Below are 17,463 nucleotides of genomic sequence, written 5' to 3' on the forward strand. Positions count from 1 at the left end.
TTCTCACATCATTATATATTCGTTATTCTATTATTATGACATTATGGTCAAATAATATTGGCTGGGACTCTATATGATTGGCAGGCACCTGCTGCCTTTGAAAATATTACTCACCTCTCAAAATCAGGCCACCACAAAAAAAGATCCCATCATCGAAAAAGTTCTACAATCTTAGTAACCACTCTTGTTTGAACTTGGGTTATTAATAGGGCTAGGGACCAACTGCTGTGGCAACAAGAAAAGAAAATGTATGCATCTGTATGCAGGCCATGGTACATAGGGGGTTCAGGGCTTTGAAACAGAGGGGAAAAGGGATGCTGATACATCTGGACTCTTTCATGAGACTTTTCTTCTGATGATGAGCCTGACAGCTTCTTTGCACTTAAAAGGCAATAACACCCAAGCTGCTTATCAAAAAGCTTCCCCCCCACTACCAAGAGCTCATTCCAGGAATGGGGAGGGGTGTTTTTTTTTGCTGTGGAAGAAACCAGAATCTCACTATATGTGGGAGGAAAAGTGGTGATTCATTCTTGGTCACATTTCAGGCACCTGTTGGTACAGCACTTTGTAAACCCTAAAGCACTATGCAAGAGGAAGTTATTCTTATGTATTATTATTATTATTCAAAGGGATACAACCTGAGGTTAAAGCTCACTGACATTCAATGTCAGCCAATGAGGAATGGGACTGTGACCACCATCTTGGCTTTGGGTCTTGGTCATGAGTTTACTAATTTCCTTCAACCTCCTCCAGTAAAAGAAAGGAATTGGACTAGATCGAGGATTCTTTATCTTTTCCAGTGTCTTAAATCCTTTATCCCTCTGTTCCTGCCCTTCTCTCTTTGTATCTGGATGGATCTCTCTCTCTCTCTCTCTCTCTCTCTCTCTCTCTCTCTCTCTCTCTCTCTCTCTCTCTCTCTCTCTCTTTCTCTCTCTTTCTCTCTGTCTCTTTTTGTCTTTCTCTGTGTATGTCTGTGTGTGTGTGTGTGTGTGTGTGTGTGTGTGTGTGTATCTGTCTAGGTGTGCCTTTTTACAATAAGTAAACTACAATTGAAGAAAATTAAATGAAAAAGTACACTTATAAGTTTATGAAAATAAAGATTTTTTTTCCATCCAAGCTTATGAATCCCCTATAATCTATCCATGAATCCTTTGTTAGAAATTCTTGGAAGAGATGACCTCTAAATCCTTCCAAATATTAAGTTTCATGATCCAAGAGGCCATAACTAATAGGAAGGGATAGGAGTACCAAAGAGACACATTTAGATTTGATGTCAGAAGCAAATAAACTTTTACCAAGGGATGTTATCCAAAAATGTGATGGTTAGCAGTAGAATGGTAGTTTCTTCCTCACTAGAGGTCCCACTGGATGATCACTTGGGAAAGAGATTCTCTTTTAGGTATAGGCTGTTCTAAATAACTGCTGAGGTGTCTTTTAGCTCTTAAATCCTGTGATTCTATATTCTACCAGTGTCATGTTGCACTGAAATCCACTTAAAAATAGAGACGATCTTCCACTTGGAATGCCTCACCTACACAGATGGGTATTACTACAAAGCCTCTACAATATGATCCAGGCAACAACAATAAAAACATAAAGGGGGGGACTTGCTTTTGAGAGCTTTTTTATGGGCACCTGGACATATTTAAAGAAAATGAGTGGGAGAAAGATGGTTCTACTGTTTCAGAGTGCTCTGTGCAGAAAAGGAAATTGCAGTGGGAGAAGAAATGCTTCCATCCCTAATTTTAATTCTGAGTAGAAAACTTGTCCCTATCTTTAAGGATTTTGAAGTGTTCATTTGTTAGCCATCAATCAAATATTTGTCAAGTACCTACTATGTACCTTGTCGTAGAGAGCAGGTGGGTCACAGTCAGACACACACACACACACACACACACTACACATATACACTATAAAATCTGGAGAGGTTCATATGTCTAAGATTATTATGTCTGAGGTATATTTTTGGTCTAGGGAGATACGGTGGTATAAAGGTTAGTCCAACTGATGGGTAACGTTGCACTGGGAAGGGTAATAGATTGCTTCCTCAGTCTGACTTGATAACTAAGATTAAAAAGGGAAAACGGTGTTCAGAAAATGGGGATTTGGGGCTGGCAGCCTAGGAGAAAATCTGCTTTGTGATAGCATGAGCTGATGGAGGAGCGGAGGAAGATATGTAGATATTCTTTGTGGCATCCCCTGGGAACAAAGCAGGGTCATCCTCTATATTTGGGGTCCTGATTCAAAGCCTCAGTTCTTCCAGGTAGCTACCACTCACTCTGTAAGACATGATCTCTATTTCAAACAGCCAAAGATCTGGCTGAGAGACCAAAATTAAAGACTTAAACAATCGGAGAATAGACCAACATATAATTAATGATTAAATTTTATGGTGTACACACACTATAAATGACTATAGTTATGTGAAAGTGTCTTCAATCTTGCCTCCCAGAGTTGTCCCATTAGCTTAAATTCTTTTCTGTTTAAGATCTCAAACAACACAGAATCAATAGCCTCTAGGAAAATGGGCTTCCTTTGAGTACAGATAAATGCAATCTGGGTAGGGTCTGCCTGGAATAGCAAGTTGAAGACACTGCTGACTTTAAGAAATGGAAAAAAAAAATCAGCTTATCAGCTTTAGCCTTGATCATTGGCATTTCTCCAACTCCTTCTTCTGCCTTGGGGGAGGGGGAAGCAGAAGGCACTTCGATTCTGCACACAAGCTTTTTTTTTTTGGGGGGGGGGGGGACTTACTTAATGATGCATGGTTCAATCAGAGAAATATCCTGGTCTGAAGTGAAACCTAAAATTTCATCAAGGTGAATATTTCTCCCAGTCTGCTTAAATGTCTCAGGAGAAAGTTCAGTGTACCATGACTTCCCATGGGGAGATGCCATGTCTTTGTTTAACCCAGGGAAATGGTGACGAAGAAAGAGTCAGGAAGGAATTATTTGATCTTCAACTTTCTTGGATGATTTTCTTCTTCTACTATACACGGTAGTACTTACTACCCAGCACTCAGAAGTTCCCAGAGTGACCACACCATGACCAGAGCCCAAATATAGCACAGAAACCCAGAAATCTCTGAGGGAGAAGAAGTAGAACTCTAGCTATTCTCTGTCTCCCAGAGCTACAAAGCACATGCGATAGAATTTGGACTTAGAATCAAGAACTGAGTTTAAATCTTGCCTTGGTCACTAGTAGTATGATGCTAGGTAAGTCACTTAACTTCTGTCTGAACCATAATATGGAGATGATAATAGTAATACCTATCTTATGATGTTGTTTTGGTGAATAAAAAAGATTATCTACAAGAACACTTTGTGAATTTTAATGTTGCATAAATGCTGGCTGTTATTATTATTAATAATAACACTAGATATTTTGCTGGAACAGCTATGACATGGAATCTACATGTTTCCTTGCAGAGCTTCATTAACCCTTACTGTGATTTGGCATCTCATATGGACTCACAGCAACAAATAATCAGAAATTTAAGCATTTCAAGGGAACTTAGGGTGCATCTAATGCAAAACTCTGCTCAAGAGACATCTCTTCATAATTTTATCAACAGTTTTCTTTGTCTCATTTTATGCCAATTCCACAGATTGACCACATATAGATTATTATTTTTTTTTACTTCTTATGTTAATGTGTGTTTAACTGTGTTGAATTGAATTGAACCCATAATGACATCATATTCTTGGATACTTTGTAATTTCCCTGAAAATTTTCTCCCTAGACACACAGAACCCATTATTCCCAGATGCTTGGCACTATCTCAGATTTCCTTATCTCTACTGAGGCAACTAAATGCTCTATATAGATCTTTAAAGATGTTGACAAGGCTGGAATTGGAGTCAAAAAAATAGTTCATCTTGGTCCCTTATTCCCTATGACTTTAGGAAAGTCACATAAACTTTCTGGTCCTCAGTTTCACCATCTATAAAACTGCACATTGGATCAGGTGGTTGCTAAGGTCCCTTTCATTTCTAAAATGTTGTTCTATTATTCTCCCTTGATCTTTACAATAACCTTATAAAGCAAGTACCACAAGTAAATCCTATTTTACTAGGAGGTTAAACTGAAGGTTACAGAAGTGACATTATTTGCCTATGGTCACATAACTAGGAAAGGTCAGAGATTTAGACTCAGTTGTCATTTGACTATATAGCTTATATGCTTACCAAGACATTGTCCTAATGATGGTAATTTAACCAGTAGAGAACAAAATATACTGAGGTTGTTTATTACACATTCTATATTCATAAAACCAATACTTTTTGTCCTCTAGCTATCCTGGCTTCCTGCAACTACTAGCTAAAATCTTCCCTTCCACCTTTCCCAATTCCTCTTAATTCTATTGCCTTCCCTCTATTGATTATCTCCAGTTAATCATATATATAATCTGTTTCTACATAGTTGGTCCCTCATTAGACTATGGACACCTTGAAAAGAGAGACTGTCCTTTGTCTTTCTCTTCACCCCCAGCATTTAGAACAAAACTTGGCACATAGTAGGTACTTAATAAATATTTACTAATATTTAATTTGTGTTTAACAAACTGACTCATCTGAATAAATGGAGCCATAATCACAAAGAAAGAAAAGGAGGGAAATCTATGTTCCCAGATTTCCTGATGAACTGAAACCAGACATAGAAACACCTCTGAATCAGTCCAGCAGATACAACTGGAAAGCCAAACCACAGGAAAATGTCAGTTTTGTATGGCCTGTCAAATAACATACATCCAGGGATCTACACCAAGAGTAAAATGAGAAAGGAAAATAGCAGAAGTGTTACTAGAGTAACAATAAACGGAGTTATTGGGAAGGAACAGAAATGATCTTCCAAATTAAATTTCTGAAAAACAGTAGTAAAGAAATAGGAAAATGAACATGTAGAGATCAAGGTAGAGAATCAAGTTATTGGAAGCCAAGGTTCAACCTCAGTAAAAATGTTTCCCTCTAGAGTTAAGAGCTTAGGCTGCCCTGTTTGTCTCTTTTGAAGTGAGAGGCTCCACAAGTAGAGTGATCTTGGACACATCAAAGTAAAGGGAAAATAACAGTGCTTTTGCTGCTTAGAATTTAAGGAAGACACAATGAAAGAAGATGAATGTCAATGTTAATGTCATAGGAACCTTTTCATTCTGCTCTTAGACCTGGGAGAAGAGAGTATATACCTTTATGACTGCATGTGTGTGTATGTGTGTGTAACATCTTTGTGCACTTTGTGCTTCTGTGAAACAACCATAGGCTGACCCTCTGAAGCTCTGATCTAAAATATCCATCTCTGAATATTCATTAATTCACCCATACACACAAATTTAGTAAACTCTCCTCCTCTCCCTCAGGGAACCATATTGGAAGGATGAAAAGAATAATCCTGGAGAAGAGAACATGAGTTCAAATCTTTCCTTGTATACTTATTATTGGGGTGATTGTGGGCAAAGCACCTCACCACTTAGAGGTTCAGTGTTCTTATCTGTAAAATATTGGACTAGATGGTCTCTGGTAACTCAGCTCTTAAATTTATCAATCAAACTTTAGTTGAGGGAGTCGCTGGAAATACTTGAGGAGAAGAAGAACAATTTGGGAAAGAACATTGACTTCCTAGTCACAGAACTTGGATTCAAATCTTATATCTGGCACTTAATACCTGTTTGATTCTGGACATGTGACTTAACCTTATTGGGAATCAATCCTTTAAAATCCTTTAAAATGAGAAAATTAGACTACATAGTCTTCAAGCTCTAGATCTAAATTCCCATGAACCTTCTTTGCAAAGGTGACAGACTATGGTTCTGGAATATTGCATATACTGTCAGATTCAATTACTGCACTGGTTGGTTTTACTGAACTGATTTTTTGTCTTTTTAAAAATTCTTTCTTATAAGTGATACCATTTTTTTTTGAGACAGTTGGAATGCAGTGACCAGGATCACACAGCTACTAAATATTTGAGGTCATATTTGAACTCAGAGCCTTTTGACTTCAGGGCCAATTCTCTATCCATTGTACTACGTAGCTGCCCCTTCTTTTTCTTTATGACAAAATATATAACTCTGATGCTCTGAGGGAGTTGGGGGTAGAAAAACCTGGCCCAGATAATCTACAAAGGCTTAGAAAATGAGAATAGTCTTGGGGTAGGAGGAGTTCCAGTGTCCCAGAGATTCTTTTTGGGGAGTATAGGAAAAGAATTGGGGATAAAGAGAAGAGGAGTGGCTCGAGATGAGTAGGGAAGAAATATTGTATATTCTAGAAGATTCTTGCATATACTGTCAGATTCAGTTAATTCATTGGTTGATTTTGCTGAACTGCTCTTTTTGTCTTTCTTTTAAAAAATTCTTTCTTACAAGTGATACCTTGCTGGGTAGGGGGAGAGGGAAGGATATATTTGGAAATCAAGGTGATATAAAATCAAAAGACATCACTAGAAGCCTCTTAAAAGATTAAATCATAGAACAATTTCAAAAGTAGGCCCTTTGTGGAAAAAAAAAGTCTCAGACAAGAAGAGCACTTTGAGTGAGACCTAACAATAGCACGACATACAACACAGAATTTTCTATCACCTTTAAGTCCAATTTAGGTTATGGGATTCCTTGCTCAGAGGAAAAGAAAAAAATGTAGCTCCCAGCCCTCTTTGCAGCAGTTTATATTTTACCTGGAAATTGCAAGACAGTGGTAATTCTGGGAAAAGGGAACATTCATGAGCATATAAATGTTCTTCCATTTGAACTAACTTGAAGATCATTACATGTACATGTGGAGATTTTGCTGGCCTGAACTAGCCTAGCCTATCTTATATATACAATTGAACTTATTTTTCTTGCGGAAAACTATAGCCATGATATTTTTATGCCTGAGGGGTTTTGGTACATAGAGAAGGTATTCTATTGGATCAGTTAAGGTAAGAGGTGATTAGTCTGTGGTCTAGCAACTTGACTATGGAAGCTGGAATTGCTATGAAAAGGATATACTGATATGGACCAAGGGTAATTAATTCCCCTCTGCTAGAAGGCAGGGTAAACTCCCAAGTCATAAACACTCTTTCATGAATCACAAAAGCTACATAGTCATTTTAAAAGTAGGTCCAGGAAAAGAAAAACAAGGCAGGAAAGGGGTGTGGAACCCTAACTCTCACAACACATTCTCATACCTTACACTCCACATCAAAGGACACAGTGATCCCTTAATTCTAATTCTTTTCACTCCAGATTGTCTATCTTTGGTCAGTAAAAAGGCACATATTTACTAGATTGGTTCAAGGAACATATGTGTTAAATTTTGGGGCCTTCTAAATTTCAATGCCCTGGGGCAAATCACTGTAGATTCCCCCATTGTTAAGTTTCTGTGCAGCATATGAGAGTTTATTCAATTAGAATTAGTAAATTAGTAAAAGAATTCCTTAATTTCCAAAAGGATTTGCTTTTTTCTATTTTTTTTTTTACTGTTTATAAATGATTTATTACATGACAGAAAGGCTGACCAGATGCAATAGCCATGACTAATTAAAGATCAAACAGAAGTGAAGGCAAAATACTTTTGAAAGTATTCTTTAACTCAATGGGAAAAAGATTGATTATAAAATATTGCTTTTTGACCTTAACTATGAGAGGCAGTATGGGGGTAATATATAGTTTATCTTAGAGCCAGGAAGACCTGGGTTGAGGTCCTGCCTCTTACAAATACTGGTTCTCTTAGCCTCCCAGCTCTGTGCAAGACTCTAAGATTATATATGGTAGACCTTTACCTTAAGTGACCTTTGATAAAGGGACTTTCATCATCTGGGAATTCTTTATATTAATGAAATCATAGGTACCCTACCTATCTTATATATGTTCAAATGGGTCTCTTTCATTGGAATACAAGCTTCTTGATGACAGAGTGTCTTTCACTTTTGTCTTTGTTAGTACATATTGCAGTCCTTGTCACAGGACCATTATTAAATGTTTTTTAATTAACTCATTGAATCTAAATTTCTTTCCTATGAAGAAAATTATAGTAACACCTATGCCCTTGAAATGTAAGGGAGAGCACAGTCACTTAAGGTGAATCACACCACTTTTTGTCATTAGACTTCCCCAGGTTGAATGTACTGGAAGAGCAAACAAGGCCAGCTGATAGGCAGGCCCCCTACCTTTACTGATGTCCTCATACTCTAGCCAGAGCCGCCGCTGAACCTGTTTGTTTGGGTACCAGATGGAGCAGGACTCTTCAAAGCCATATACAGCCTCCTGGATGTAATGATTGCCAAACTGGTCAAGTAATGCTACAAAATCTCCCCGAGAGGTAGCTCCATCCAGAGAATGGAGGGCATTGCTGAGAGCTGTCAAGGAGGAGAGCACCATGATTGAATGGTACAAAAACATCAGGAGAAGAAGAAAAGATGGCATTTTCCCACCTTTCCCCTCTTGGAAGACTAGTTCTTTCTAGGTTCCAAGCCATTTAATCTTCATTATTCATTTTAATTAGAAAGTACATTATTGCAACTTCTTACAAGTAGAAACTTCTCACCTTTGGATTATTTTATTCCTCTTTTTCTATGATTTCACTTTGTCCTACACCGGCACATGAAAGCAGAGTGACTTTTTGAGTTACACAAAAGAAATGGTCTGCCTTGCCACCTGTTGACCAAGTAGTTTCTTGTGTCATTCTCTGGCTAAAGGCCTGATATTCTGAGTTACACTCAGCAGCAGGAAGCTGGCAGAGGAGCAGGACAGTCTCTCTTGCCAGATTGGTCCAAAATGAAGCACGGCCAATCTATTTCTAGATGTTTTCAGCTGCCACAAAAGGCCCTGTACTTCTTATCAGTAATGACCATGTTCTAGTACTTTTTGGCCAAATAATTCCTTGGGCACTGAGCAAAATTTCAAGGACCTTCTGCCAATGTTTGAACACAAGTTTTCTGGCTTTGTTCCCCTAGATTAGAAATTCTTGACTCTATTATCTTTTTTCCTCCTTCCACAAATGCACAGAGATGAGGACATTTTCCTTTCATATTCCCCCCTCCCCCTCTATTCCTTACAATGTAATTCTCTCATTCAGTCTCTCCATCTTTACCCTGCCCATTATTGTTTCTTTCTGGAGATCTCAGTAAGCAGCACAGAGAAATCACAGGAAATACATTAGGAATTTAATTCTCATTTGGAATGAAAAGGACTCATGGAATCACAGAACTTGGATAGACCTTCAAGATCCTAATCATTACCTAAATCATAAATTCTCTGGTACAGTGGAGAAGAGCACTGGATTGGAAGACTTGATCTTGGATTTTGCCTTTAAACTTACTACCACCATAACCCCTATGCACCTTTATTTCCTCATCTATAAAATAAATAACAGACTAGATGATCTTTTTAGTTTCTATCAATCTCTTTGACACTGATAGGCACTATTTCTGTTTGAAAATATTTAATGATGGTAGAAGTCATTGCATTTAAAATCAGCCCATGTTTTTTAGAGAGTTCTAATTTTTTAGAATTCTTTCCCCCATGCAGAGTTGAAATCTTTCTTTGTGTAACTTCTGCACTGGACACTTCTGTTCCCCTTGGTCATGCAGAATAAGTCATGATATCACAATCCATTTGGGAAAACACCTATCTGTTTCTAAATTGCAATACAGGACTTATTCAAGAGTTCATGTGCCTCTCTAATGACTCTTCTCCTGTACATTTGCTGAATCTTTTTCATTTCCTTACACCCTTAAACTAAGCATTTCTTAAGGCTTTGTTTTTTGCCCTTTTTTCTATTTGTAGTTTCAGTTTTATTGAATGATACCCTAAATCAACTTCTCTCTTTCAGGTTCCTGACTCTTTCTAAATGCTTTTAAACTACTTAGATATTCCACCACGTAGGACACCTTAAAGCTTTCCATCCCTGCAACTAATCTAGCTTTAACTAGTTTTTTTAAACTATCTTTTACTATTCTTAATTGCCTCTAAGTATCAATCCCACCATTCTTCCAGTCAAATCTTCCCTTTTCCAAACTATCAGGTACACATTCATGGGGACCATGTGCTACTCAATTTTCATTTTTCCTGAGCAGTTAGAACAATGTCTCTTATATAGGAAATATTTAATAAATGTTTATTGAGTGAATAGATGCTTGTAATCTCAATGTCATCTTTGGTTCCCATTTATCTTTCACCTCACATATATAATCAATTGCCAAATACTGTCAAATGTACCTTCTCAATGTCTGTTGACTGTACCTCTGACTAATCAATCCCATGCTCCTTACTCTAATCTCATCACTCATTTCCTATCATCTGAGCTTTTATAATAATCTCCTGTTAGTACTTCCTGGCTTTAATCTTTTCCTTTTCCTAGTATTCTGATAAAAGGATGCCATCTTATTCTTTCTGATACACAGGTATAATAATGTCATCCTACTGCTAAAAAAATTCTTCATGATTCCTCATTATACCAAATAGAGGCCAAATTTCTTATCCTGGTATAAAAGAGATATTTGAAGAGGGGAACAAAGCCAGAAAACTTGTGTTCAAACATTGGCAGAAGGTCCTTGAAATTTTGCTCAGTGCCCAAGGAATTATTTGGCCAAAAAGTACTAGTGACAATGGAAAGTACACTGCTTCTGGATACAGATGAACTTTGTTCAAATTTTGCCTCTTCTGATCATTCTCTGGGCTTTGATTATTTATCTGTAGAGGACTAGATAATTTATAAGGTCATTTCAAACTGCAAAACATATGATTTATATGACCTTAGTTACATGTTAGGCCATCCCTATTTTGCCATAAAAACACTAATCTCTTATACATGGGAGGAAACAATTTGCTAAAGTAAATTCTTTAATTACTTTTCAATGTTTTGTCATTCTGTGTCCCAACTTGCTGTTTTATGATACTCACCTTGGGAGATGGTTGCTTGGTTGAGCCTGATATGATACATCACAGAACGGACTTTCCAGTGTTGTAGTAGAGGATACCCAGACACCTCACTAAAGTTCACCATTCCTAGGAACAAGGGAGAAAATAGTTAGAAAACTGAGGTAGAAGATGACCTATCAAACACAGCGCCCCTCCCCCCCTGCCCAGAATCTGTCATTCAGTATCAAGTCTATTTGGTTTAATCTCTTTAAAAAGAACACAAGGTCCCATAGAAAATGTGGTTGGAGTTCACATTACATAGTACACTATTCCAAGTTTTGATTTTCATACAATCTTATTTTCCTACAATCAGTTATTCAATCAACAAACATTTAAAAACCTATTATATTCCAGATTCCATAGTTGGTGTTGGGGAAACAAAAAACAAAACTACTGTCTTTAAGAACTGAAGTTTATGAGAGATATAAAACAACAATATGTAAAATACTTTTGGCCATTTGAGATCTACTGAGATCTGTTTATAATTTGACACCTTAGAGAGTTAAGACTCAGAGAACATGTATGTGTGTGTGTGTGTGTGTGTGTGTGTGTGTGTGTGTATGTGTGTTTAAATGGCATTAACCTAACTAACCATCCAACTATTTAGACAGACATAATGCTGGAGATTTTACATAGACATGTGGATAGATTGATAGATAATAGAAATAAATTGATGATAGATGTATACATTGATAGATGATAGATCTATAGATAGATGAATAGATAAGTAGATGCATAGATGATATAATTAATGGATAGATGACAGACAAATTCACAGATATATGATGGAGAGATAGATGTGAAGATGTTCATCTTTAATTTTTATAAGCAATATTCTTTTATTATATCTTAGACTTAATATTTACAAATATTTTGGACCATTTGTAAGATTTAGTTTGTAGCTCTACTGAAAAAAAGTTATGATGTAACAACTAGAAGACATATGGAGTGGATGAGGACATAGATTTATTCATGGGGAACAAAGAAACTTGGTATTCAGTCAGGTTCAATAAAAGATTCTTGCATGGATGGGATTATTAACTGAGTTTTATTATGGAAAACAAGCCAAATGCACATACACCATCCTTCGTTTTTGAACAGAACTAGCGATACCATGGTTAATATCTTGACTTGCATATAGATCGGATATGAGTAAGTCAAGGTTACACAGAGGCATCAGCCTTGTCCCCCTTCCTGAGTCATCCAGTTGAAGGACAAAAGTCAAGATGGCTGGTGATCTGGTGATGGCTCAGAATGCAATGGATGGTAGTGTCTTTAATGACTAACCAAGGTCTAAGCACTCCACAGAGCCTGTTTTAGCAGCCCTTATAACCATTGGAACAAATTGTTTTCATCTGCCCATTCTGCCAGGGAAACTCTTCAATTTCTTGGATAGACATCCTCCTAACTCACTAAGAGATTTAAGTATGGTCAGTTATCTTCAAGTTGGTTTAAGTCATCCACTGAAATGGTTTAATAAAGTGTGGCAGCTGTGTGTACTACAGCCTTTTAGAGCTGTTAAGTGAAGGTAAACATCAAAGGAAGATGAGATCAGAAAAGGGCTTAGCAAGCCATCACATCACAAGTGTTAATTCTCCCTGAACACATTCATATATTACAGATGGATAGGCACAAGTAAATAGATGGATAGGTGATATATGATAAATAAATGAATTGATGATTGAGATAGAGGTAGATAATAAATGGGTAGATCATAAAGATGATAGATGGATATGTTGATAGATAGCTTCAAAGATAGATGATAGATACCTGTTGGATAGATAGATATATAATAGATACATAGACTCAAAGATATATGGATAGATGATAAAAGGATAGATAGATAGAAAACATATCCTTGCATAAATATTTTTGTCTGGTAATGGAAACTCCCTACATAAATACAGATTGGCAGCTTGTTTATAATCTATAGTCTTAAAAAAGTTCCCCATAGCAACAACTGATTAAGTTGAAGGTTACACCGGTATTTGGGGACAGAAAGAAGTCTTAAATCTCATTTCTTATTCTTTGTCTACCCTTCATTCACTACATCAAATCATATCTCAGATGTAACAGTGATTAAAGTTCTTGACTGGGAATCAATAAAATCTTTTTTTCAAATCTAGTGTCAGTCATATACTACTTTATGATGTTGGGCAAATCACTTAACATTTGACTCAATGTATTCAAGTGTAAAATGGGGGTAATTTTAGAATCACTCTCCTTGGGCTGTTGTGAAGAACAAATAAAATACTATGTATAAGTACATTGTGAAACTTAAAGTGCTTTAAACTGCAATTATTTTAACTGTTCATATTTATAATATGCAGAAAGGTTTACCAAGCACTTTTCCTCCGAAACAAGTCTTTGAATTAAGCAGTACAGGGGATTCTTAGCATCATTTTATTGATGGGGAAACAGATAGAATGAAATGAAGTAATTTCTCCAGGATTCCACCTAAACACCAAGAATCAGACTCCAAACTCAAGTCTTTCAAGTTCAAGCCCAGTGCAATTTCCTCTCTGCTCAGTTTCTTATATAGTTCACATCATACCTCTTCTTTCACAACCTTTAGGGATGCATCCAGGAGGAAATCCCAAACAAATTCATCCTTCCTTGGAGTCCCTTTCTGAAATCTTTTACCTACATGTTATCTTTCCTTTGAATACCTCAGAAGAAATATACTTAGTGATTGAAATTCTATGAGACAAAAAAGATTCAGAACACATTAGCATTTTATGTAGTGCTCTAAGGTTTGCAAAAAACTTACATATGTTATGCCATAAGATCCTCATAACAACCTTGTAAGATGAATGTTAGTATGATCCCCACTTTACATATAAAGAAACTGAGACAGACTGAAGTTAAATATCTTGCAGTATCACAGAAAGTACTAAGTCCCTGGGGAAAAATTTAAACTCATGTCTTTCTAATTCAAAATCCATCATTTCATCTACTCTATCATCTGATGGTTGCTAAATAATTAAAAAAGGTAACACAAAATAAAAGCTTCAGAAGAAATGGTTCTGGGAAGTGGACTGAGACTTCAGGGGATAGTGCCAAAATGACATAATAAAGTCAAGAAGCTGCTCAAGTTGTCTCAGTTTCCCTCAAAAAGCCACATGAAATCAGGCTTCTGAACAGAGTTTGATGGAATGAGACTATTCTCCAGTTCAAGATAGAATGGATAAACTTCAAGAAAGGGCAGTCTAATTGGTGTGAAAACAATGTTCAACCCAACTCAGACAGTGTGGAAAAAATCAGGAAGAGGAAAAATCACGGCAGATCAGCAACTGAGACCCTTAGTCCTGGCTCAGTAGAGAAACTAGAGAACAGCCTCCAGTACTAGCTCAGAAGGCAAATTCTAGGAAACCAAGCTGTTTCCTGTTAAGAAAAGCTAAAGCTGCCCATGCACAAGGGGCTCCTGGGCTCAAAGTCAAGCCTCACAACTGTACAGGAAGCTTGGGACAGGGTCCCCTTTACCTTGACCATAAAAGTTAAAAAAAGAGGAAATACCAAAATAAAATGAAAGGAAATGAGCAAGAAACAGAAAAGAACCTTGACCACAGAAAATTATTATGGTGACAGAGAAAACCAAAACACCAATTCAAACAAGGACAAAATGTCCACAGAGGAAATATCAAAGACTGATATGAATTGATCTCAAGCCTAAAGAGGTTTCTTGGAAGTGCTCATAAAAGACTTTAAAAGGCAAATAAGAGAGGTAGAAGAAAAGAAGTGAGAAAAGAAATTTGAAGTATGCAAGAGAGTCAACAGCTTAGAAAAGGAAGGCAATTCTTAAAAATACAATTGCTCAAATGAAAAAAAAAAATCATTTAAGAAAATAATACCTTCAGAATTAGAATGAACCAAATGGGAAAAGAGATACAAAAGCTAACTGAAGAAAACCACACATTAAAAACTAGAATGGGGCAAATGGAAGCTAATGTCTCTATGAGATATCAAGAATCAGTAAAAAAAAAAAAAAAAAAAAAAAAAACAAAACTAAAAAGAATGAAAAAAGAATGGAAGAAAAAGTAAAAACCATAATTGAAAAAACAGCTGACCTAGAAAATAGATCAAGAAGACATAATTTAAATGTTTTTATATACCTGAAGGCCATGACCACAAAAAGAGACTGGATAACATTGTTTAAGAGATCAAAGAATAATTCCCTGATATTCTAGAAACAAAGAGGGAAATAATCATTGAAAGAATCCATTGATCACCTTTAGAAAGAGATCCCACAAGGAAAACTCCAAGGAACATTTATGCAATATTTCAGAACTACAATCTCGAGGAAAAAAAAAAATATTTCAAGCCGCTAGGCAAAAACAATTCAGATATCAAGGATCAACAGTGAAAATTGCCCAGGATCTAGAAGCTTCTACAATAAAGTATTGGAAGGCCCGGAATACCATGTTATGGAAGGCAAAGGACCTTGGGTTACAACCAATAATTAGCTATCTAGCAAGAGTGAACATCATGTTTCTGGGAAGTGATGGATCTTCAATGAAGTCAGAAACTTTTAATAATTTCAATTGAAAAAAAAAAAACAAACTAGACAGAAATTTTAATTTTTAAACACAGGACTCAAGAGAAGCATAGAAAGGTAAACAGGGGAAAATCTATATTATTTAAATGTTGTATTTACATTCCTAGATGGGAAAATGATATCTGTAATTCTTGAGAACTGTACCTGTTAAGGGGGTAGTCAAAGGGGGGGAGGGCAACACATACACTGAGGGTGTGGTTATGAATGGACTCTGATGTGATGATATCAAAGAAAAAGACATTAAAGAGTGTCTGTAGTAGAAGAAAAATAAAGGCAAAGAACACATTAGATCACATGAAGAGACTCAAAAGACCTATTATAATTGAGGGAAAGATGGGAGGGGGATGAGCATTATCTGAAACTTGATCTCATCAGTTTTGGCTCAAAGAGAGAATAACTTCAGCAATCAATTGAGTATAGAAATTTTTTCTTACCCTATAAAGAAATGGGAGGAGAAAGAGGCTGGATAGAAGAAGGGCAGAAACACTAGAAAAAAAGATAAGAGAAAGGGGAGGAGTGATAGAAGATAAGATAGTAGTTGGGGCAGGTAAAAAACAAAAGGATACACTACTAATGACAGGGTGGAAAGAGAACAAAAATATATACAGGGGAGAAAATAGGATGAAAGGAAATACAGAATTGTGAACTCTCACACAAAAAAGAAGCAAATAGCAGAGTGGGTCAAAAAACCAAAATCCCCCAATATAATGTTTATAAGAAAAACATTTGACATAGAGAGACAAATAGAGTAAAGGTAAAAGGCTGGAATAAAATTTAATATAGTTTAGCTGAAGTTAAAAAAAAAAAAAAAAAGCAAGAGTAGCCATTCTGATCTCACATAAAGCAAAAGTAAAAATAGATCTAATTAAAAGAGATAAGAAACAAAAATACATCTTGATAAAAGGTACCATAAATGATTATATTAAGTGTATATGCACCAAGTGATAGAGCATACAAATTCCTAGAGAAGATATTAAACTAGTTATATGAGGAAATAGACATCAAAATGATATTAGAGGGGGATCTCAACATTCTCCTCTCAGAATCAGACAAGTGTAATCACAAAATAAACAAAAAAGAAACTAGGGGATTCATAAGATCATAGAAAATGTAGATATCATAGACCTCTGGAAAAAACTGAACAGAGACATGACACATAAAAATTGACTATGCATTAAGGCATAAAAACTTCACAATCAAATGCAAAAATAGTAAATGCTTCCTTTTCAGACCACAATGCAATAAACAAATATATTTAACAAATAGCCAGGGGAAAATGTAAAAACTAATTCTAAATTAAATAATCTATGTAGAGGTCAGGAACTCTGAAAAGGTATACTTAAGACTCAGTATGATTGATGAAATAGTGATTCTCTAGCTAAGCATACTCAATGTGGTACTCAATATGATATAATGATGTAATGGCTCTTGCTCAGTGTAGTGTACTGATGTAATTGTACTGAAGTATTTAAGGGATGAGACAACTGGGAAAGATCTCTCAGCTACATCTCTCAGCTACAGCACTCAGACATAGACACAAGAGAAGACACCAGATTCCAGACTCCATCTTTGACCAGCCTCGTGGTGGCCCTCCTGCTTCCTTTACTCCTCCACTAAGACCAAGGACTCGGGCTGATCCCAAGGTCCTATAGAGAGGTAGACTGGACATTACAAAGTTAATTCTAAAGAACTGAGTGGGTCAAACAACAAATCACACAACACATGAACACAATTATAAAATGCTTCTCACACAAGCAAAGTCAGATCTAAGCAATTGGAAGAATATCAAATGCTCATGCGTAGGCTGAAGTAATATAATACAAATGACAATTCTGTCTAAATTGGTCTACTTATTCAGGGCCATACTAATCAAACTGCCAAAACATATTATAGAGCTAGAAAAAATAATAAAATTCATCTGGAAGAACAAAAGATTGAAATTATCAAGGGAATTAATTAAAAGAAATACAAAGGAAAACTTGGCATAGACCTGCATCTCACACTCCATAACAAAATA

General features: G+C 36.3%; 1 protein-coding gene across 3 annotated transcripts in view; it reads right to left on the reverse strand.

The window, feature by feature from the left end:
- Window positions 1–17,463, reverse strand: part of ASTN1 (astrotactin 1) — a 500,602-nt gene that overhangs the window by 72,491 nt on the left and 410,648 nt on the right. For all 3 annotated transcript variants that reach the window (XM_074308443.1, XM_074308444.1, XM_074308445.1), the window contains exons 15-16: window positions 10,874–10,978; window positions 8,140–8,328 (exon numbers count right to left, since the gene is read on the reverse strand). In XM_074308443.1, coding sequence (XP_074164544.1) covers window positions 8,140–8,328; window positions 10,874–10,978 — 294 coding nt within the window. The remainder of the gene's footprint in view (window positions 1–8,139; window positions 8,329–10,873; window positions 10,979–17,463) is intronic.

Source organism: Sminthopsis crassicaudata, chromosome 4, assembly GCF_048593235.1.
Source record: "Sminthopsis crassicaudata isolate SCR6 chromosome 4, ASM4859323v1, whole genome shotgun sequence".
Classification (NCBI taxonomy): Eukaryota; Metazoa; Chordata; class Mammalia; order Dasyuromorphia; family Dasyuridae; genus Sminthopsis; species Sminthopsis crassicaudata.